The sequence below is a fragment of the Macrobrachium nipponense genome, chromosome 1 (genome assembly GCF_015104395.2).
Source record: "Macrobrachium nipponense isolate FS-2020 chromosome 1, ASM1510439v2, whole genome shotgun sequence".
NCBI classification, from domain to species: domain Eukaryota; kingdom Metazoa; phylum Arthropoda; class Malacostraca; order Decapoda; family Palaemonidae; genus Macrobrachium; species Macrobrachium nipponense.
The window spans coordinates 185364635-185387759 of record NC_087200.1 but is presented as its reverse complement, the minus strand read 5'-3'; the positions used below and the strand labels follow the sequence as shown (position 1 = coordinate 185387759).

At 37.7% G+C, this 23125-nt stretch overlaps 3 protein-coding genes across 3 annotated transcripts in view; all 3 read right to left on the bottom strand.

Annotated features, from left to right (window-relative positions):
• LOC135220075 (mucin-2-like) overlaps window positions 1-9954 on the bottom strand; it is a 56388-nt gene extending 46434 nt beyond the window's left edge. The window contains 7 exon segments of the mRNA XM_064257399.1: window positions 2246-2559; window positions 2682-3085; window positions 3708-3724; window positions 6367-6558; window positions 6991-7275; window positions 8551-9573; window positions 9921-9954. Of these exon segments, the coding sequence (XP_064113469.1) occupies window positions 2246-2559; window positions 2682-3085; window positions 3708-3724; window positions 6367-6558; window positions 6991-7275; window positions 8551-9573; window positions 9921-9954 (2269 nt within the window).
• Window positions 1-23125, bottom strand: part of LOC135219028 (platelet binding protein GspB-like) — a 239515-nt gene that overhangs the window by 85950 nt on the left and 130440 nt on the right.
• Window positions 2761-22051, bottom strand: LOC135220074 (mucin-2-like). Its single transcript, XM_064257398.1, has 8 exons — window positions 21952-22051; window positions 18451-19033; window positions 18055-18329; window positions 13628-14365; window positions 8551-9573; window positions 6991-7275; window positions 6367-6558; window positions 2761-3116 (listed from the first exon to the last, which is right to left on the bottom strand). Exons 1-8 carry the CDS (start codon window positions 22049-22051, stop codon window positions 2761-2763), a joined length of 3552 nt encoding a protein of 1183 aa, XP_064113468.1.

Sequence of the window (23125 nt, the reverse complement as noted above, 5' to 3'; positions counted from 1 at the left end):
CTGTTATCATTCCTTCAGTTTCCTTCTTGAACTGTCTTCTCTGTAGCCATTGCCATGTGTCATCGCTGGCTAGTGCTTTAGTCTGTCTTATGCCTTGTCCGTGCATTGGTTTGTTGAGCCATTCCTCTCTTCTGTTGTCACTCTACTGTCTCTGTATATTTGTGAGTCTTCGTCTACTTTTATCAGTCCTTCTTCCCATGCACTCTTGAACCACTCTTCTTCACTGGTTTTCATATGATGCACCAGTGCTCTGTTCTCGCTGTTGAAGCAGTCCTCTATGCTTAGTAGTTCCCTCCCTCTTTTCTTTCGTGTTATGTATAGTCTGTCCATATTTGCTCTTGGGTGTAGTGCCTTGTGTATTGTCATATGTTTCCTCGTTTTCTGGTCTATGCAGCTAAGTTCTGCCTTCGTCCATTCGACTATTCCTGCGCTTTATCTGTTTACTGGCACTGCCCATGGGTTTATGGTTTTTATCATATTTCCAGCGTTGAGTTTTGACTTGAGTATCTCCTTGATTATCTGCATATATTCTTTCCTGATCGTGTCCTTCATCTCTTGGTGTTTTATATCCCCTCCTTCCATTATTCCCAGGTATTTGTATCCTGTCTCATCTATGTTTTAATGTTGTTCCCATCTGGTAGCTTTAGCCCTTCAGTCCTTGTTACTTTGCCCTTTTGTATGCTGACTAGGGCACATTTTTCTATTCCAAACTCCATCCTGATGACCCCTGATACAATCCTTGCAGTCTGGATTAGGATATCTATTTTCTTGACGCTCTTACCACACAGCTTGATGTCGTCCATGAACATCAGATGGTTAATTCTGTTGCCTCTTTTCTTGAGTTGGTACCCAGCATCCATCTTCTGCAGTACTTTTGTCATGGGAATCATGGCTACTACAAAGAGTAGTGGGGACAGTGAGTCGCCCTGGAAGATCCCTCTCCTGATATTAACGTCTGCTAGTCTTATTCCAGAGCATGTAAGTATTGTATTTCAGTTGCACATTGTATTTTTGAGGAAGCTGATGGTGTTTTCCTCTGCCCCATATATTTTCATGCATTCTATTAGCCATGTGTGTGGTATCATGTCGAAGGCTTTCTTATAGTCTATCCATGCCATGCTTAGGTTGGTTTTCCTTCTGCTAATGTTCTTCATTACCATTTTCTCTATCAGGAGCTGGTCTTTTGTGCCCCTACACTTCCTTCTGTAACCTCTATGTTGGTGGGGGATGGTGTTTGTCTATAGCCTTTCACTGATGATACCTGTTAGTAACTTCCACATTATTGGTAGGCAGGTGATAGGCCTGTAGTTACTGGCTATATTTCCCTTACTCTTATCTTTTTGTGGTCATCCATTTGGGGGCTTTCCAGTTGGGTATTTTCTTTAGTTGGTGTCTGACTGTGTCTGTCGTGATCTCAGTGAATCTTTGCTTTAGGCCCACAATTTTCTGCATGGGTCCTGGAGCTACTTCGGCATGTAATTTTTCCAGGTTCTTTTTCAGGATTCTTTGAATCATTCTTAGTGTTCCTATGATTATGTATATAACCTCCAGTGGGATATACCATGTCCTTATTTTTATTCTAAGATGATGATATTTATCAATTTTACCATTTATTTCCGAGCTACTCTGGTGTCTTATGTTATTGCGACATCAGAGAGTGATACTTTATTCTTGGTTTTGTCAAGTAATTTTTTTATTAATATTATTGTTATTATTATTATTATTATTATTATTATTATTATTATTATTATTATTATTATTATTATTATTATTATTATTATTATTATTATTCATTTAAAGGAGGAATGAACACAGTTTGGAAAAAAATAATTTGTGTTCAAATGGTAATTACATGTGCAAATAATCCAACAGGGAATTGGGAAAAATATAATTTCACAATACGATTACACAATTGTAATCAATGCTGATAACTTTAGTTTTGGTCATATAGAGTGAAGTGAAGAGGTATATAGATAGATAGATAAAGAGAGAGAGAGAGAGAGAGAGAGAGAGAGAGAGAGAGAGAGAGAGAGAGAGAGAGAGAGAGAGAGAAATTTTAAAGTTACATGTAATATTTTCAATAAAAACTTTTACATAAATTCCTCGATTAAAAGAGCATATATATTCAGATTATCTATCGTATAAATGAGGGAAAGATGACATAAGTACATCTAATGTGTCATTCTTGAAAAAGTATGATAATCAAAGTAGAATCCAGGGAATAAACCAAGTATGAAAGCCTTACTTGAACCACTAAAGGAAGAACTAGAAGAAGAAGTGAATCTTGTAGTTTCTGCTGTTGTCAGAGTAGTAGGGGTGGGAGAGGGAGAAGTTGTTCTAGGTGTTGAGCTTGTGGGTGTTGTATCAGGCGTTGTTGTAGTTGAAGTCGTTGATGTGGTAGTAGTAGGTGTTGGAGTGGATGTTGTTGATGTTGTACTTGTAGTTGTCGGAGTTGGTGGAGTAGTGGTAGATGTGGTAGTTGTAGTAGTTGATGTTGTACTTGTAGATGTTGGAGTTGTTGTGGTAGTGGTAGGAGTGGTAGTAGTAGTTGATGTTGTACTTGGTTAAATGTTGGAGTTGGTTGTGGTAGTGGGTTAGGAGTGGTGGTAGTAGTTGATGTTGTACTGGAGATGTTGGAGTTGTTGTGTATTGGTAGGAGTGTGGTATAGTTGATGTTGTACTTGTAGTGAGGAGTTGTTGTAGTGGTAGTGGTAGTAGTTGTAGTATTGTAGTTGAAGTGGTGTGGAGTGGTATTAGTGGTTAGGTCATAGGTGGATGGTGACGGTTTGTTGTGGTAGTGGTAGGAGTGGTAGTAGTAGTTGATGTTGTACTTGTAGATGTTGGAGTTGTTGTGGTAGTGGTAGGAGTGGTGGTAGTAGCAGTAGTAGTCGTACTCATAGTTGTTGGAGTTGTTGTTGTAGTGGTAGGTGTGGTAGTAGAAGTAGTTGATGTATTTGTAGTTGGTGGAGTTGTGGTAGTAGATGAAATTGATGTTGTAATTGTGGGAGTTGTTGTGGAAGTGGTAGACGTGGTTGTAGAAGTATTTGATGTTGTGGTTGTTGTAGTAAAGTAGGGGCTTAATACACTGTATTGGGAACTACTTGACAGACTTGAACCTGAGGTTAAAAATATTAAGATTTGTTATAAAAAAAACTATTTCTGACACTTATTACATACACATAAGGACAACACATACAGACACACACATATGCTACACATTTACACAAACACACAGACACAGACACACACACACACACACACACACATATATATATATATATATATATATATATATATATATATATATATATATATATATGAAGATGAAATGATGGTTAAACTGACATAAAATATAACATCAAAGGGGTTGGGGTATAGAGAGGATAATCAGGAAATATTTGTCACATTCTGTAAGAATAGAGAAATATGTAACTTAATTATACTATGTAGATTTTCTTTCCGAAGAAGTTTTGCCATACATGTCATGAAAATTTGAATTTATTTAGCTTGAGCTATGAAATTGATTAAAATTATATCCAATTATAAGAGCAATTAAACATTTCATACATATAAAAAATTATTTATTTATCTATTTATTTATCATCATTATTGTTTGTTTTTGGTCTATCATAGCCACCCTATTCGACTGGGTGGTTTTTTTAGTGTTTGGTTCCGGGTTGAATCCTGTCTCCTTTGGAATACATTACTGTTCTTTCTCTATGCACTGTTTATAGGTGCACACTAAAAAATAAGTTTAACTGAGGCAGCAATAATCTTTAATAAAGCATGTTTAAATGAGGGTTTACTTTAAGAATGTCATTATTATTATTATTATTTTTTTTTTTGTTCTATCACAGTCCTCCAATTTGACTGGGTGGTATTTATTGTGTGGGGTTCCGGGTTGCATCCTGCCTCCTTAGGAGTCCATCACTTTTCTTACTATGTGTGCCGTTTCTAGGATCACAATCTTCTGCATGAGTCATGGAGCTACTTCAGCCTCTGGTTTTTCTAGATTCCTTTTCAGGGATCTTGGGATCGTGCCTAGTGCTCCTATGATTATAGGTACGATTTCCACTGGCATATCCCATATCCTTCTTATTTCTATTTTCAGATCTTGATACTTATCCATTTTTTCCCTCTCTTTCTCTTCAACTCTGGTGTCCCATGGTATTGCGACATCATTGAGTGATATTTTCTTCTTGACTTTGTCAATCAACGTCAAGTCTGGTCTATTTGCACGTATCACCCTATCCGTTCTGATACAATAGTCCTAGAGGATCTTTGCCTGATCGTTTTCTATCACTCCCTCAGGTTGGTGCTCGTACCACTTATCACTGCAAGGTAGCTGATGTTTCTTGCACAGGCTCCAGTGGAGGGCTTTTGCCACTGAATCATGCCTCTTTTTGTACTGGTTCTGTGCAAGTGCCGGGCATTCGCTTGCTATGTAGTTTATGGTTTCATTTTTCGTATTGCACTTCCTACATATGGGAGAGATGTTATTTCCGTCTATCGTTCTTTGAAAATATCTGGTTCTTAGGGCCTGATCTTGCGCCGCTGTTATCGTTCCTTCAGTTTCCTGCTTTAGCTCTCCCCTCTGTAGCCATTGCCATGTGTCATCGCTGGCTAGTTCTTTAGTCTGTCTCATGTATTGTCCGTGCATTGTTTTGTTGTGCCAGTCCTCTGTTCTGTCTGTCATTCTCCTGTCTCTGTATGTTTCTGGGTCTTCGTCTACTTTTATTAGTCCTTCTTCCCATGCACTCTTTAGCCACTCGTCTTCACTGGTTTTCAGATATTGCCCCAGTGCTCTGTTCTCGATGTTGACGCAATCCTCTATACTTAGTAGTCCTCTCCCTCCTTCCTTTCATGTTGTGTATAGTCTGTCCGTATTTGCTCTTGGGTGTAGTGCTTTGTGTATTGTCATATGTTTCCTGGTTTTCTGATCTATGCTGCGGAGTTCTGCTTTCGTCCATTCGACTATTCCTGCGCTGTATCTGATTACTGGCACTGCTCATGTGTTTATGGCTTTTATCATATTTCCGGCGTTGAGTTTTGACTTGAGTATCGCCTTGAGTCTCTGCATATATTCTTTCCTAATCGTGTCCTTCATCTTTTGGTGTTTTATATCCCCTCCTTCCATTATTCCCAGGTATTTGTATCCTGTCTCATCTATGTGTTTGATGTTGCTCCCATCTGGTAGCTTTATCCCTTCAGTTCTCGTTAATTTGCCTTTTTGTATGTTGACTAAGGCACATTTTTCTATTCCAAACTCCATCCTGATGTCCCCAGATACAATCCTTACAGTCTGGATTAGGGTATCAATTTCCTTGATGCTCTTACCATACAGCTTGATGTCGTCCATGAACATCAGATGGTTGATTCTGTTGCCTCTTTTCTTGAGTTGGTACCCGGCATCCATCTTCTCTAGTACTTTTGTCATGGGAATCATGGCTACTACGAAGGGTAGTTGGGACAGTGAGTCGCCCTGGAAGATCCCTCTCCTGATATTAACCTCTGCTAGTCTTATTCCAGAGCTTGTAAGTATTGTATTCCAGTTGCACATTGTATTTCTGAGGAAGCTGATGGTGTTTTCCTCTGCCCCATATATTTTCATGCATTCTATTAGCCATGTGTGTGGTATCATGTCGAAGGCTTTCTTATAGTCTATCCATGCCATGCTTAGGTTGGTTTTCCTTCTCCTACTGTTCTTCATTACTATTTTGTCTGTTATTATTATTATTATTATTATTATTATTATTATTATTATTATTATTATTATTATTATTATTATTATTATTATTATTATTATTCATATAAATATGGAATGAACACAGTTTCGAATATAATAATTATTGTTCAAATGGTAATTACATGTGCAAATAATTCAACAGGGAATTGGGAAAAATATAATTTCACAATACGATTACACAATTGTAATCAATGCTGATAACTTTAGTTTTGGTCATATATATAACTATATATATATATATATATATATATATATATATATATATATAGAGAAGAGAGAGAGACGAGGAGAGAGAAGAGGATGCGAGAGGAGAGAGGAGGAGAGAGAGAGAGGGCAGCGAGAGGTGAGAGAGAGAGAGAGCGAGAGAGAGAGAGAGAGAGAGAGAAGAGAGAGAGAGAGAGAGAGAGAGAGAGAGAGAGAATTAAATTTTAAAGTTACATGTAACATTTTCAATAAAAACTTTTACATAAATTCCTCAATTAAAAGAGAATATATATTCAGATCTATCGTATCGTAGAAATGAGGGAAAGATGACATAAGTACATCTAATGTGTCATTCTTGAAATAGTATGATAATCGAAGTAGAATGCAGGGAATAAAGCCAAGTATGAATGCCTTACTTGAACCACTAAAGGAAGAACTAGAAGAAGAAGCGAATCTTGTTGTAGTTTCTGCTGTTGTCAGAGTAGTAGTGGTGGGAGAGGGAGAAGTTGTCCTAGGTGTTGAGCTTGTGGTTGTTGTAGCAGGCGTTATGGTAGTTGAAGTTCGTGGGACGTGGTAGTAGTGGAGTTGGAGTGGATTGTGATGTTGTACTGTAGTTTTGTCGAGTTGTGAGTTAGTTGTTGATGTGTAGTGTAGTTAGTTGATGTGGACCTGTAGATGGTTAGAGTGTTATGTTGTATTGTGTTGGTCGGAGTTGGTGGATAGTGGTAGATGTGGTAGTTGTAGTAGTTGATGTTGTACTTGTAGAGTTGGAGCTGTTGTGGTAGTGTGTAGGAGTGTAGAGTAGTATGGAGTAGTAGAGTAAGTTGGAAGAGTAGTGGTTAGATCAAAAGTCAGAGTGGTAGATGGGTAGTTGTAGTAGTTGATGTTGTACTTATGTAGATGGTTGGAGTTGTTTGTCGGTAGTCGGTAGGACTAGGAGTGGTAGTAGTAGTTGAAGTTGTTTTGTACTTGTAGATGTGGATTTGTTGATGTCAGTGGTAGGAGTTTGGTTAGTTAGGTAGTTGGTTGAAGTTTTGTACTTGTCGATGTTGGAGTTGTTGTGGTAGTGGTAGGAGTGGTAGTAGTAGTAGTAGTAGTCGTACTCATAGTTGTTGGAGTTGTTGTTGTAGTGGTAGGTGTGGTAGTAGAAGTAGTTGATGTATTTGTAGTTGGTGGAGTTGTGGTAGTAGATGAAATTGATGTTGTAATTGTGGGAGTTGTTATGGAAGTGGTAGACGTGGTTGTAGAAGTATTTGATTTTGTGGTTGTTGTAGTAAAGTAGGAGCTTAATACACTGTATTGGGAACTACTTGACAGACTTGAACCTGAGGTTAAAAATATTAAGATTTGTTATAAAAAAAACTATTTCTGACACTTATTACATACACATAAGGACAACACATACAGACACACACATATGCTACACATTTACACAAACACACACACACACACACATATATATATATGAAGATGAAATGATGGTTAAACTGACATGTAATAATATAACATCAAAGGGGTGGGGGTATAGAGAGGATAATCAGGAAATATCTGTCTCATTCTGTAAGAATAGAGAAATATGTACGTTAATCATACCATGTAGATTTTCTTTCCGAAGAAGTTTTGCCATACATGTCATGAAAATTTGAATTTATTTAGCTTGAGCTATGAAATTGATGAAAATTATATCCAATTATAAGAGCAATTAAACATTTCATACATAAAAGAAATTATTTATTTATCTATTTATTTATCATCATAATTGTTTGTTTTTGGTCTATCATAGTCACCCTATTCGACTGGGTGGTTTTTTTAGTGTTTGGTTCCGGGTGGAATCCTGCCTCCTTTGGAGTACATTACTGGTCTTTCTATATGCACTGTTTATAGGTGCACACTAAAAAATAAGTTTAACTGATGCAGCAATAATCTTAAATAAAGCATGTTTAAATGAGGGTTTACTTTCAGAATGTTATCATTATTATTATTATTATTATTATTATTATTATTATTATTATTATTATTATTATTATTATTATTATTATTATTATTTTATTCATATAAATATGGAATGAACACAGTTTCGAATGTAATAATTATGGTTGAAATGGTAATTACATGTGCAAATAATTCAACAGGGAATTGGGAAAAATATAAATTCACAATATGATTACCTAATTGTAATCAATCCTGATAACTTTAGTTTTGGTCATATATTATATATATATATATATATATATATATATATATATATATATATAGATATATATATATATATATATATATAGATAGAGAGAGAGAGAGAGAAGAGAGACGAGAGAGAGAGAGAGAGAGAGAGAGAGAGAAGAGAGAAGAGAGAGGAGAGAGAGCGAGAGGAGGAGAGAGAGAGAGAGAGAGAGAGAGAGAGAGATAAATTTTAAAGTTACATGTAACATTTTCAATAAAAACTTTTACATAAATTCCTCAATTAAAAGAGAATATATATTCAGATCATCTATCGTAGAAATGAGGGAAAGATGGCATAAGTACATCTAATGTGTCATTCTTGAAAAAGTATGATAATCGAAGTAGAATGCAGGGAATAAAGCCAAGTATGAAAGCCTTACTTGAACCACTGAAGGAAGAACTAGAAGAAGAAGCGAATCTTGCTGTAGTTTCTGCTGTTGTCAGAGTAGTAGTGGTGGGAGAGGGAGAAGTTGTGCTAGGTGTTGAGCTTGTGGTTGTTGTAGCAGGCGTTGTTGTAGTTGAAGTCGTTGGTGTGGTAGTAGTAGGTGTTGAAGTGGATGTTGTTGATGTTGTACTTGTAGTTGTCGGAGTTGGTGGAGTAGTGGTAGATGTGGTAATTGTAGTAGTTGATGTTGTACTTGTAGATGTTGGAGTTGTTGTGGTAGTGGTAGGAGTGGTAGTAGTAGTTGATGTTGTACTTGTAGATATTGGAGTTGTTGAGGTAGTGGTAGGAGTGGTGGTAGTAGTTGATGTTGTACTTGTAGATGTTGGAGTTGTTGTGGTAGTGGTAGGAGTGGTAGTAGTTGTTGATGTTGTACTTGTAGTTGTTGGAGTTGTTGTGGTAGAGGTAGGAGTGGTAGTAGTAGTTGATGTTGTACTTGTAGTTGTCGGAGTTGTTGTGGTAGTGGTAGGAGTGGTAGTAGTAGTTGATGTTGTACTTGTAGATGTTGGAGTTGTTATTGTAGAGGTAGGAGTGGTAGTAGTAGTTGATGTTGTACTTGTAGATGTTGGAGTTGTTGTGGTAGTGGTAGGAGTGGTAGTAGTAGTTGATGTTGTACTTGTAGATGTTGGAGTTGTTGTGGTAGTGGTAGGAGTGGTAGTAGTAGTTGATGTTGTACTTGTAGATGTTGGAGTTGTTGTGGTAGTGGTAGGAGTGATGGTAGTAGTAGTAGTAGTCGTACTCATAGTTGTTGGAGTTGTTGTTGTAGTGGTAGGTGTGGTAGTAGAAGTAGTTGATGTATTTGTAGTTGGTGGAGTTATGGTAGTAGATGTAATTGATGTTGTAATAGTGGGAGTTGTTGTGGAAGTGGTAGACGTGGTCGTAGAAGTATTCGATGTTGTGGTTGTTGTAGTAAAGTAGGGGCTTAATACACTGTATTGGGAACTACTTGACAGACTTGAACCTGAGGTTAAAAATATTAAGATTTGTTATAAAAAAAACTATTTCTGACACTTATTACATACACATAAGGACAAAACATACAGACACACACATATGCTACACATTTACATACACACACACACACACACACACACACACACACACACACACACACACATATATATATATATATATTATATATATATATATATATATATATATATATATATATATATATATATGAAGATGAAATGATGGTTAAACTGACATGTAATAATATAACATCAAAGGGGTTGGGGTATAGAGAGGATAATCAGGAAATATTTGTCTTATTTTGTAAGAATAGAGAAATGTGTACGTTAATCATACCATGTAGATTTTCTTTCCGAAGAAGTTTTGCCATACATGTCATGAAAATTTGAATTTATTTAGCTTGAGCTATGAAATTGATGAAAATTATATCCAATTATAAGAGCGATTAAACATTTCATACATAAAAGAAATTATTCATTTATATATTTATTTATCATCATTATTGTTTGTTTTTGGTCTATCATAGTCACCCTATTCGACTGGGTGGTTTTTTTAGTGTTTGGTTCCGGGTGGAATCCTGCCTCCTTTGGAGTACATTACTGTTCTTTCTATATGCACTGTTTATAGGTGCACACCAAAAAATAGGTTTAACTGATGCAGCAATAATCTTAAATAAAGCATGTTTAAATAAGGGTTTATTTTCAGAATGTTATTATTATTATTATTATTATTATTATTATTATTATTATTATTATTATTATCATTATTATTATTATTATTATTATTATTATTTTGGTAGAAGATCCTCTTTTAGGCAAATACTGTTAAAAAGAATGGCAGAATTAAGCGAGTTGATTTTATATATTGTTTTTTCTATTTTCCTTACAATTCGCTTCTCAGGCTCAGCGATGTTTCTGAGTAACTGACCAATATTCATATTGGGAATTTTCAAAAATCATAAATGCTGAAGGTAATCTTTTATTGGAACAGGATATCAGGTCCAGGTCAAGCAGGGGTCGTCGTCAGTGCTGGTATTATTCCGTAGGCGTAGTTCAGTTCGGGGCCGGGTTCGTCTTCGGTTTAAGGGCTGGTATTGGTGCTGGTATAGCTGGTATATCTGGTATTACGTAACGTTTTGACCTTCTCGCAGGTCATCCTCGGACGAGTCGTTTGAAGAGACTTTAGCAAGAAAGTCTGTGGGGCGGTATTTATAGCGGCTCGGACCTAGAGTTGCATTCTCATTGGCCGGGCCGGTCTTGGACGAAGTCGTGGATCTCGCCTCGAAGGTCTCGGGGACTCTCTCGTGCGAGCGCCACAGTAGTGTGCCTGGAGATGAACGACAGGAATTCCGTCCGTAGCAGGAATCCTGTCATCCCGTGGGGGCTCCTGATTATCTGGTATTGTCGGGGGTTCGTTCGCTGCTCTCCGGGCGGCGGTGGGAAGGAGAAACGTTTCTTGGGTGATGTTAAGATTTGGTTTCTCCTTGCCTATATGGAGGGCTTCTAAGAGGCGCAGACGTCGGGGATCCGTTGTCTGGTCTATTATTTCGATATTAGGAATAATATCATTTCTCTTTATCCGTTTGTTATGAGCAGTCATGGTGTGGTTGAAGATGGCTCCTTCTTGAGCGTGGCAGGAGATTCGCTTGGAGAAATGCATGGAGGTCATACCGACTTATTTGCCGAGGCATCCTCGGACGGGGCATATATATATATATATATATATATATATATATATATATATATATATATATATATATATGAAGATGAAATGATGGTTAAACTGACATGTAATAATATAACATCAAAGGGGTTGGGGTATAGAGAGGATAATCAGGAAATATTTGTCTTATTTTGTAAGAATAGAGAAATATGTACGTTAATCATACCATGTAGATTTTCTTTCCGAAGAAGTTTTGCCATACATGTCATGAAAATTTGAATTTATTTAGCTTGAGCTATGAAATTGATGAAAATTATATTCAATTATAAGAGCAATTAAACATTTCATACATAAAAGAAATTATTCATCTATCTATTTATTTATCATCATTATTGTTTGTTTTTGGTCTATCATAGTCACCCTATTCGACTGGGTGGTTTTTTTAGTGTTTGGTTCCGGGTGCAATCCTGCCTCCTTTGGAGTACATTACTGTTCTTTCTATATGCACTGTTTATAGGTGCACACTAAAAAATAAGTTTAACTGATGCAGCAATAATCATAAATAAAGCATGTTTAAATGAGGATTTACTTTCAGAATGTTATTATTATTATTATTTTTTTTTTTTTTTTTTTTTTTTTTTTTTGCTCTATCACAGTCCTCCAATTCGACTGGGTGGTATTTATAGTGTGGGGTTCCGGGTTGCATCCTGCCTCCTTAGGAGTCCATCACTTTTCTTACTATGTGTGCCGTTTCTAGGATAACACTCTTCTGCATTAGTCCTGGAGCTACTTCAGCCTCTAGTTTTTCTAGATTCCTTTTCAGGGATCTTGGGATCGTGCCTAGTGCTCCTATGATTATGGGTACGATTTCCACTGGCATATCCCATATCCTTCTTATTTCTATTTTCAGATCTTGATACTTATCCATTTTTTCCCTCTCTTTCTCTTCAACTCTGGTGTCCCATGGTATTGCGACATCAATGAGTGATACTTTCTTCTTGACTTTGTCAATCAACGTCACGTCTGGTCTGTTTGCACGTATCACACTATCCGTTCTGATACCATAGTCCCAGAGGATCTTTGCCTGATCGTTTTCTATCGCTCCTTCAGGTTGGTGCTCGTACCACTTATTACTGCAAGGTAGCTGATGTTTCTTGCACAGGCTCCAGTGGAGGGCTTTTGCCACTGAATCATCTCTCTTTTTGTACTGGTTCTGCGCAAGTGCCGGGCAATCGCTTGCTATGTGGTTTATGGTTTCATTTTTTGTATTGCACTTCCTACATATGGGAGAGATGTTATTTCCGTCTATCGTTCTTTGGACATATCTGGTTCTTAGGGCCTGATCTTGTGCCGCTGTTATCATTCCTTCAGTTTCCTTCTTTAGCTCTCCCCTCTGTAGCCATTGCCAATTGTCATCGCTGGCTAGTTCTTTAGTCTGTCTCATGTATTGTCCGTGCATTGGTTTGTTGTGCCAGTCCTTTGTTCTGTCTGTCTTTCTCCTGTCTCTGTATATTTCTGGGTCTTCGTCTACTTTTATTAGTCCTTCTTCCCATGCACTCTTGAGCCACTCATCTTCACTGGTTTTCAGATATTGCCCCAGTGCTCTGTTTTCGATGTTGACGCAGTCCTCTATACTTAGTAGTCCTCTCCCTCCTTCCTTTCGTGTTATGTATAGTCTGTCCGTATTTGCTCTTGGGTGTAGTGCTTTGTGTATTGTCATATGTTTCCTGGTTTTCTGATCTATGCTGCGGAGTTCTGCCTTCGTCCATTCCACTATTCCTGCACTGTATCTGATTACTGGCACTGCCCATGTGTTTATGGCTTTTATCATATTTCCTCCATTATTATTATTATTATTATTATTATTATTATTATTATTATTATTATTATTATTATTATTATTATTATTATTATTATTATTATTATTATTTATTTATTTATTTATTTAAATATGGAATTAACACAGTTTGGAATATAATAATTATTGTTCAAATGGTAATTACATGTGCAAATAATTTAACAGGGAATTGGGAAAAATATAATTTCACAATACGATTACACAAATGTAATCAATGTTTGTAACTTTAGTTTTGGTCATATATATATATATATATATATATATATATATATATATATATATAATATATATATATATAGAGAGAGAGAGAGAGAGAGAGAGAGAGAGAGAGAGAGAGAGAGAGAGAGAGAGAGAGAGAGAGAGACATAAATTTTAAAGTTACATGTAACATTTTCAATAAAAACTTTTACATAAATTCCTCAATTAAAAGAGAATATATATTCAGATCATCTATCGTAGAAATAAGGGAATGATGACAACCGAAGTAGAATGCAGGGAATAAAGCCAAGTATGAAAGCCTTACTTGAACCACTGAAGGAAGAACTAGAAGAAGAAGTGAATCTTGTTGTAATTTCTGCTGTTTTCAGAGTAGTAGTGGTGGGAGAGGGAGAAGTTGTGCTAGGTGTTGAGCTTGTGGTTGTTGAAGCAGGCGTTGTTGTAGTTGAAGTCGTTGACGTGGTAGTAGTAGGTGTTGGAGTGGATGTTGTTGATGTTGTACTTGTAGTTGTCGGAGTTGGTGGGGTAGTGGTAGATGTGGTAGTTGTAGTAGTTGATGTTGTACTTGTAGATGTTGGAGTTGTTGTGGTAGTGGTAGGAGTGGTAGTAGTAGTTGATGTTGTACTTGTAGATGTTGGAGTTGTTGTGGTAGTGGTAGGAGTGGTGGTAGTAGTTGATGTTGTACTTGTAGATGTTGGAGTTGTTGTGGTAGTGGTAGGAGTGGTAGTAGTAGTTGATGTTGTACGTGTAGTTGTTGGAGTTGTTGTGGTAGTGGTAGGAGTGGCAGTAGTAGTTGATGTTGTACTTGTAGATGTTGGTGTTGTTGTGGTAGTGGTAGGAGTGGTGGTAGTTGTAGTAGTAGTCGTACTCATAGTTGTTGGAGTTGTTGTTGTAGTGGTAGGTGTGGTAGTAGAAGTAGTTGATGTATTTGTAGTTGGTGGAGTTGTGGTAGTAGATGAAATGAGTTGTTGTGGGAGTTGTTGTGGAAGTGGTATACATGGTTGTAGAAGTATTTGATGTTGTGGTTGTTGTAGTAAAGTAGGGGCTTAATACACTGTATTGGGAACTACTTGACAGACTTGAACCTGAGGTTAGAAATATTAAGATTTGTTATAAAAAAACTATTTTTGACACTTATTACATACACATAAGGACAACACATACAGACACACACATATGCTACACATTTACACACACACACACACACACACACACACATATATATATATATATATATATATATATATATATATATATATATATATATATATATATATATATATATATGAAGATGAAATGATGGTTAAACTGACATGTAATAATATAACATCAAAGGGGTTGGGGTATAGAGAGGATAATCAAGAAATATTTGTCTCGTTCTGTAAGAATAGAGAAATATGTACGTTAATCATACCATGTAGATTTTCTTTCCGAAGAAGTTTTGCCATACATGTCATGAAAACTTGAATTTATTTAGCTTGAGCTATGAAATTGATGAAAATTATATCCAATTATAAGAGCAATTAAACATTTCATACATAAAAGAAATTATTTATTTATCTATTTATTAATCATCATTATTGTTTGTTTTTGGTCTATCATAGCCAGCCTATTCGACCGGGTGGTTTTTTTAGTGTTTGGTTCCGGGGTGGAATCCTGCCTCCTTTGGAGTACATTACTGTTTTTTCTATATGCACTGTTTATAGGTGCACACTAAAAAATAAGTTTAACCGATGCAACAATAATCTTAAATATAGCATGTTTAAATGAGGGTTTACTTTCAGAATGTTATTATTATTATTATTATTATTATTATTATTATTATTATTATTATTATTATTATTATTATTATTATTATTATTATTATATTATTATTATTATTATTATTATTATTATTATTATAATTTTTTTTTTTGCTCTATCACAGTCCTCCAATTCGACTGGGTGGTATTTATAGTGTGGGGTTCCGGGTTGCATCCTGTCTCCTTAGGAGTCCATCACTTTTCTTACTATGTGTGCCATTTCTAGGATCACACTCTTCTGCATGAGTCCTGGAGCTACTTCAGCCTCTAGTTTTTCTAGATTCCTTTTCAGTGATCTTGGGATCGTGCCTAGTGCTCCTATGATTATGGGTACGATTTCCACTGGCATATCCCATATCCTTCTTATTTCTATTTTCAGATCTTGATACTTATCCATTTTTTCCCTCTCTTTCTCTTCAACTCTGGTGTCCCATGGTATTGCGACATCAATGAGTGATACTTTCTTCTTGACGTTGTCAATCAACGTCACGTCTGGTCTGTTTGCACGTATCACCCTATCCGTTCTGATACAATAGTCCCAGAGGATCTTTGCCTGATCGTTTTCTATCACTCCCTCAGGTTGGTGCTCGTACCACTTATTACTGCAAGGTAGCTGATGTTTCTTGCGCAGGCTCCAGTGGAGGGCTTTTGCCACAGAATCATGTCTCTTTTTGTACTGGTTCTGTGCAAGTGCCGGGCATTCACTTGCTTTGTGGTTTATGGTTTTATTTTTCGTATTGCACTTCCTACATATGGGAGAGATGTTATTTCCGTCTATCGTTCTTTGAACATATCTGGTTCTTAGGGCCTGATCTTGTGCCACTGTTATCATTCCTTCAGTTTCCTTCTTTAGCTCTCCCCTCTGTAGCCATTGCCAATTGTCATCGCTGGCTAGTTCTTTAGTCTGTCTCATGTATTGTCCGTGCATTGGTTTGTTGTGCTAGTCTTCTGTTCTGTCTGTCATTCTCCTGTCTCTGTATATTTCTGGGTCTTCGTCTACTTTTATTAGTCCTTCTTCCCATGCACTCTTTAGCCACTCGCCTTCAATGGTTTTCAGATATTGCCCCAGTGCTCTATTTTCGATGTTGACGCAGTCCTCTATACTTAGTAGTCCTCTCCCTCCTTCCTTTCGTGTTATGTATATTCTCTCCGTATTTGCTCTTGTGTGTAGTGCTTTGTGTATTATCATATGTTTCCTGGTTTTCTGATCTATGCTGCGGAGTTCTGCCTTCGTCAATTCGACTATTCCTGCGCCGTATCTGATTACTGGCACTGCCCATGTGTTTATGGCTTTTGTCATATTTCCGGCGTTGAGTTTTGATTTGAGTATCGCCTTGAGTCTCTGCATATATTCTTTCCTGATCGTGTCCTTCATCTCTTGGTGTTTTATATCCCCTCCTTCCATAATTCCCAGGTATTTGTATCCTGTCTCATCTATGTGTTTGATGTTGCTCCCATCTGGTAGCTTTAGCCCTTTAGTTCTCGTTACTTTGCCTTTTTGTATGTTGACTAAGGCGCATTTTTCTATTCCAAACTCCATCCTGATGTCCCCAGATACAATCCTTACAGTCTGGATTAGGGAATCTATTTCCTTGATGCTCTTACCATACAGCTTGATGTCGTCCATGAACATCAGATGGTTGATTCTGTTGCTTCTTTTCTTGAGTTGGTACCCGGCATACATCTTCTGTAGTACTTTTGTCATGGGAATCATGGCTACTACGAAGAGTAGTGGGGACAGTGAGTCGCCCTGGAAGATCCCTCTCCTGATATTAACCTCTGCTAGTCTTATTCCAGAGCTTGTAAGTATTGTATTCTAGTTGCGCATTGTATTTTTGAGGAAGCTGATGGTGTTTTCCTCTGCCCAATATATTTTCATGCATTCTATTAGCCATGTGTGTGGTATCATGTCGAAGGCTTTCTTATAGTCTATCCATGCCATGCTTAGGTTGGTTTTCCTTCTCCTACTGTTCTTCATTACCATTTTGTCTATCAGGAGCTGGTCTTTTGTGCCCCTACACTTCCTTCTGCAGCCTTTCTGTTGGTGGGGGATGGTGTTTGTCTCCTCTAGGTAGTTGTATAGCCTTTCACTGATGATACCTGTTAGTTACTTCCACATTATTGGTAGGCAGGTGATAGGCTTGTAGTTACTGGCTATATTTCCCTTACTCTTGTCTTTTTGGACTAAGGATGTTCTTCCTGTGGTCATCCATTTGGGTGCTTGGTGATTTGAGATACAATGCTGGAGTTGTTCTGCTATTCGTGGGTGTAGGGCCTTGAAGTTTTTCAGCCAGTATCCATGGACTTCATCGGGACCTGGGGCTTTCCAGTTTGGCATTTTCTTTAGTAGGTGTCTGACTATTATTATTATTATTATTATTATTATTATTATTATTATTATTATTATTATTATTATTATTATTATTATTATTATTATTATTATTATTATTATTATTCATATAAATATGGAATGAACACAGTTTCGAATATAATAATTATTGTTCAAAAGGTAATTACATGTGCAAATAATTGAACAGGGAATTGGGAAAAATATAATTTCACAATAAGATTACACAATTGTAATCAATGCTGATAACTTTATTTTGGTCATATATATATATATATATATATATATATATATATATATATATATATATAGAGAGAGAGAGAGAGAGAGAGAGAGAGAGAGAGAGATGAGAGAGAGAGCGAGAGAGAGAGAAGAGAGAGAGAGAGAGATAAATTTTAAAGTTACATGTAACATTTTCAATAAAAACTTTTACATAAATTCCTCAATTAAAAGAGAATATATATTCAGATCATCTATCGTAGAAATGAGGGAAAGATGACATAAGTACATCTAATGTGTCATTCTTGAAAAAGTATGATAATCGAAGTAGAATGCAGGGAATAAAGCCAAGTATGAAAGCCTTACTTGAACCACTGAAGGAAGAACTAGAAGAAGAAGTGAATCTTGTTGTAGTTTCTGCTGTTGTCAGAGTAGTAGTGGTGGGAGAGGGAGAAGTTGTGCTAGGTGTTGAGCTTGTGGTTGTTGTAGCAGGCGTTGTTGTAGTTGAAGTCGTTGGTGTGGTAGTAGTAGGTGTTGGAGTGGATGTTGTTGATGTTGTACTTGTAGTTGTCGGAGTTGGTGGAGTAATGGTAGAGTTGTGTGTAGGTTGTAATGTGGTAGTTGTAGTAGTTGATGTTGTACTTGTAGATGTTGAGTTGTTGTTGTATTGTAGGAGTAGAATAGTTGATGGTTGTACTTGGTAAGATGTTGGAGGTTGTTGTGGTAGTGGTAGGGAGTGGTGGTTAGTAGTTGATGTTGTACTTGTATGTTGGAGTTGGTTGTGTAGTGTAAGGACGGTAGTAGTAGTTGATGGTTGTACTTGTAGTTGTTGGAGTTGTTGTGGTAGTGGTAGATATGGTAGTAGTAGTTGATGTTGTACTTGTAGATGTTTGAGTTGTTGTGGTAGTGGCAGGAGTGGTGGTAGTAGTTGATGCTGTACTTGTAGATGTTGGAGTTGTTGTGGTAGAGGTAGGAGTGGTAATAGTAGTTGATGTTGTACTTGTAGATGTTGGAGTTGTTGTGGTAGTGGTAGGAGTGGTAGTAGTAGTTGATGGTGTACTAGTAGATGTTGGAGTTGTTGTGGTAGTGGTAGGAGTGGTGGTAGTAGTAGTAGTAGTCGTACTCATAGTTGTTGGAGTTGTTGTTGTAGTGGTAGGTGTGGTAGTAGAAGTAGTTGATGTATTTGTAGTTGGTGGAGTTGTGGTAGTAGATGAAATTGATGTTGTAAGTGTGGGAGTTGTTGTGGAAGTTGTAGACGTGGTTGTAGAAGTATTTGATGTTGTGGTTGTTGTAGTAAAGTAGGGGCTTAATACACTGTATTGGGAACTACTTGACAGACTTGAGCCTGAGGTTAAAAATATTAAGATTTGTTAAAAAAAACCTATTTCTGACACTTATTACATACACATAAGGACAACACATACAGACACACATATGCTACACATTTACACACACACACACACACACACATATATATATATATATATATATATATATATATATATATATATATATATATATATATATATGAAGATGAAATGATGGTTAAACTGACATGTAATAATATAACATCAAAGGGGTTGGGGTATAGAGAGGATAATCAGGAAATATCTGTCTCATTCTGTAAGAATAGAGAAATGTGTACGTTAATCATACCATGTAGATTTTCTTTCCGAAGAAGTTTTGCCATACATGTCATGAAAATTTGAATTTATTTAGCTTGAGCTATGAAATTGATGAAAATTATATCCAATTATAAGAGCAATTAAACATTTCATACACAAAATAAATTATTCATCTATCTATTTATTTATCATCATTATTGTTTGTTTTTGGTCTATCATAGTCACCCTATTCGACTGGGTGGTTTTTTTAGTGTTTGGTTCCGGGTGGAATCCTGCCTCCTTTGGAGTACATTACTGGTCTTTCTATATGCACTGTTTATAGGTGCACACTAAAAAATAAGTTTAACTGATGCAGCAATAATCTTAAATAAAGCATGTTTAAATGAGGGTTTACTTTCAGAATGTTATTATTATTATTATTATTAACCAAACAAAAACTTCTTTCAGTTTTCTTCTGAAGATTGAAAAAGAAACCCACAAATTCAATTTGTAACTTGTTTACTTCTAAGTATTTACATTTAGTTTTACTCCACACTCGAGTACTTTCAGGCCCTTCTGTGGCCCATTCTCAAGAGATGTTTGGGATGTTAGCCTGGGTCAAGGCCCAGCAGTCTTCTGGAACTTCTTCTCGTTGTGCTGTCATTTATGCGATGGCTGTTCTGGTTTTCTTGAGAGTTGCCAATTCCCTCTTGTCGCTCTGATATCCTGAGCTGATGGTCAATGGGATTCACCCTTGTGGTAAGGGTGTGGTCACCGAAAGTCTGTTATCCTGAGCTGATGGTCAATGGGATTCACCCTGTGGTAAGGGTGGGGAATCCCATGACCATCAGCTCAGGATATCAGAGCGACAAGAGGGAATTGGCAACTCTCAAGAAAACCAGAACAGCCATCGCATAAATGACAGCACAACGAGAAGTTCCAGAAGACTGCTGGGCCTTGACCCAGGCTAACATCCCAAACATCTCTTGAGAATGGGCCACAGAAGGGTCCTGAAAATACTCGAGTGTGGAGTAAAACTATATGTAAATACTTAAGTAAACAAGTTACAAATTGAATTTGTGGGTTTCTTTTTCAATTATTATTATTATTATTATTTATTATTATTATTATTATTATTATTATTATTATTAAATAGGATGGCAGAATTAAGCGAGTTGATTTTATATATTGTGTTTTCTATTTTCCTTACAATTCGCTTCTCAGGCTCAGCGATGTTTCTGAGTAACTGGCCAATATTCATATTGGGAATTTTCAAAAAATTGTAAATGCTGAAGGAATCTTTTATTAGAACAGGATATCAGGTCCAGGTCAAGCAGGGGTCGTCGTCAGTGCCGGTATTATTCCGTAAGCGTAGTTCAGTTCGGGCCAGGGTCGTCTTTGGATTAAGGGCTGGTGTTGGTGCTGGTATAGCTGGTATTACGTGACGTTTCGACCTTCTCGTAGGTCATCTTCGGACGAGTCGGTTGAAGAGACTGTAGCAAGAAAGTTTGCGGAACGGTATTTATAGCGGCACGGACCTAAAGTTGCATTCTCATTGGTCAGGCCGGTCTTGGGCGAAGCCGTGGATCTCGCCTTGAAGGTCTCGGGGATTCTCTTGTGCGAGCGCCACAGTAGTGTGCCTGGGGATGAACGTCAGGAATTCCGTCTGTAGCAGGAATCGTATCATCCTGTGGGGGCTCCTGATTATCTGGCATCGTCGGGGGGTCGCTCGTTGCTCTCCGGGCGGCGGTGGGAAGGAGAAACGTTTCTTGAGTTATATTTAAGTTTGGTTTCTCCTTACCTATATGAAGGGCTTCTAGGAGGCGCAGACGTCGGGGATCTGTTGTCTGATCTATTATTATGATATTAGGGATAATATCATTTCTTTTTATCCGTTTGTCATCTATGTAGCGCACGTACATCCTCGGTTTCCTGGAAATCTGGAAGACCCTCTGGAAGAGAGGGTCTTCCAGATTTCCAGGAAACCGAGGATGTACATGCGCTACATAGATGACACCTTCGTCTGCGCCGACTCCCAGGATGAGATAGAGCAGCTGCGACGTGCATTCCACGACCACAGCTGCCTCACGTTCACGATTGAACATTGCCAAGATCGCCGCCTCCCCTTCCTTGACGTCCTTGTCGAACAGCGAGATTCTGAATTCAGCACGAGGGTGTACACGAAGCCGACGAACCTGGGAATGTGCATGAACGGTGAGAGTGAGTGCCCTGAGAGGTATAAGCGCTCCACCATCAGCGCCTTCGTCAGGAGGGCCCTCTCACACTGCTCCTCCTGGAATGACACACACAGTGAGTTGGAGCGCGCCGCCCAGGTCCTCGTCGACAACGGACCCACAATCGTGCTGTTGATGAGTCAATAAGGAAAAGTATGGATGCCTGGTACCACCAGGAACCCCACCCCGACGTTGCAGAGCCCATCAAGCTTTTCTACAAGGGGCACTTCCACCGGAGGTACAAGGAGGACGAACAAGCCCTCAAAAAGATCATCGAGGAAAACGTCAGCCCCGCCGACCCAGACAGAAATATTAAAATAATTATATAATATAAAATGAAGAAGACGAGCAGCCTAGTGATGAAACAAAACAAGTCAGCGCCCCTGCAGGATCCCTTGAAGAAGACGAGTGTGGTCTACTGTTACACATGCCCCGTCCGAGGATGCCTCGGCAAATACGTCGGTATGACCTCCATGCGTTTTTCTCCAAGCGAATCTCCTGCCACGCCCAAGAAGGAAGGGCCATATTCAAACCACGTCAGGACTGCTCATAACAAACGGATAAAAAGAAATTATATTATCCTTAATATCATAATAATGATCAGACAACAGATCCCCGACGTCTGCGCCTCCTAGAAGCCCTTCATATAGGTAAGGAGAAACCAAACTTAAATATAACTCAAGAAACGTTTCTCCTTCCCACCGCCGCCCGGAGAGCAACGAGCGACCCCCCGACGATGCCAGATAATCAGGAGCCCCCACAGGATGATACGATTCCTGCTACAGACGGAATTCCTGACGTTCATCCCCAGGCACACTACTGTGGCGCTCGCACAAGAGAATCCCCGAGACCTTCAAGGCGAGATCCACGGCTTCGCCCAAGACCGGCCCGACCAATGAGAATGCAACTCTAGGTCCGTACCGCTATAAATACCGTTCCGCAAACTTTCTTGCTACAGTCTCTTCAACCGACTCGTCCGAAGATGACCTACGAGAAGGTCGAAACGTCACGTAATACCAGCTATACCAGCACCAACACCAGCCCTTAATCCAAAGACGACCCTGGCCCGAACTGAACTACGCTTACAGAATAATACCGGCACTGACGACGACCCCTGCTTGACCTGGACCTGATATCCTGTTCTAATAAAAGATTCCTTCAGCATTTACAATTTTTTGAAAATTCCCAATATGAATATTGGCCAGTTACTCAGAAACATCGCTGAGCCTGAGAAGCGAATTGTAAGGAAAATAGAAAAAACAATATATAAAATCAACTCGCTTAATTCTGCCATCCTATTTAACAGTATTTGCCTAAAAGAGGGTCTTCTACCAAAAATATTATTATTATTATTATTATTATTATTATTTATTTAAATATGGAATGAACACAGTTTGGAATATAATAATTATTGTTCAAATGGTAATTACATGTGCAAATAATTTAACAGGGAATTGGGAAAAATATAATTTCACAATACGATTACACACAAATGTAATCAATGCTGATAACTTTAGTTTTGGTCATATATATATATATATATATATATATATATATATATATATATATATATATATATATATATATATATATGTAACA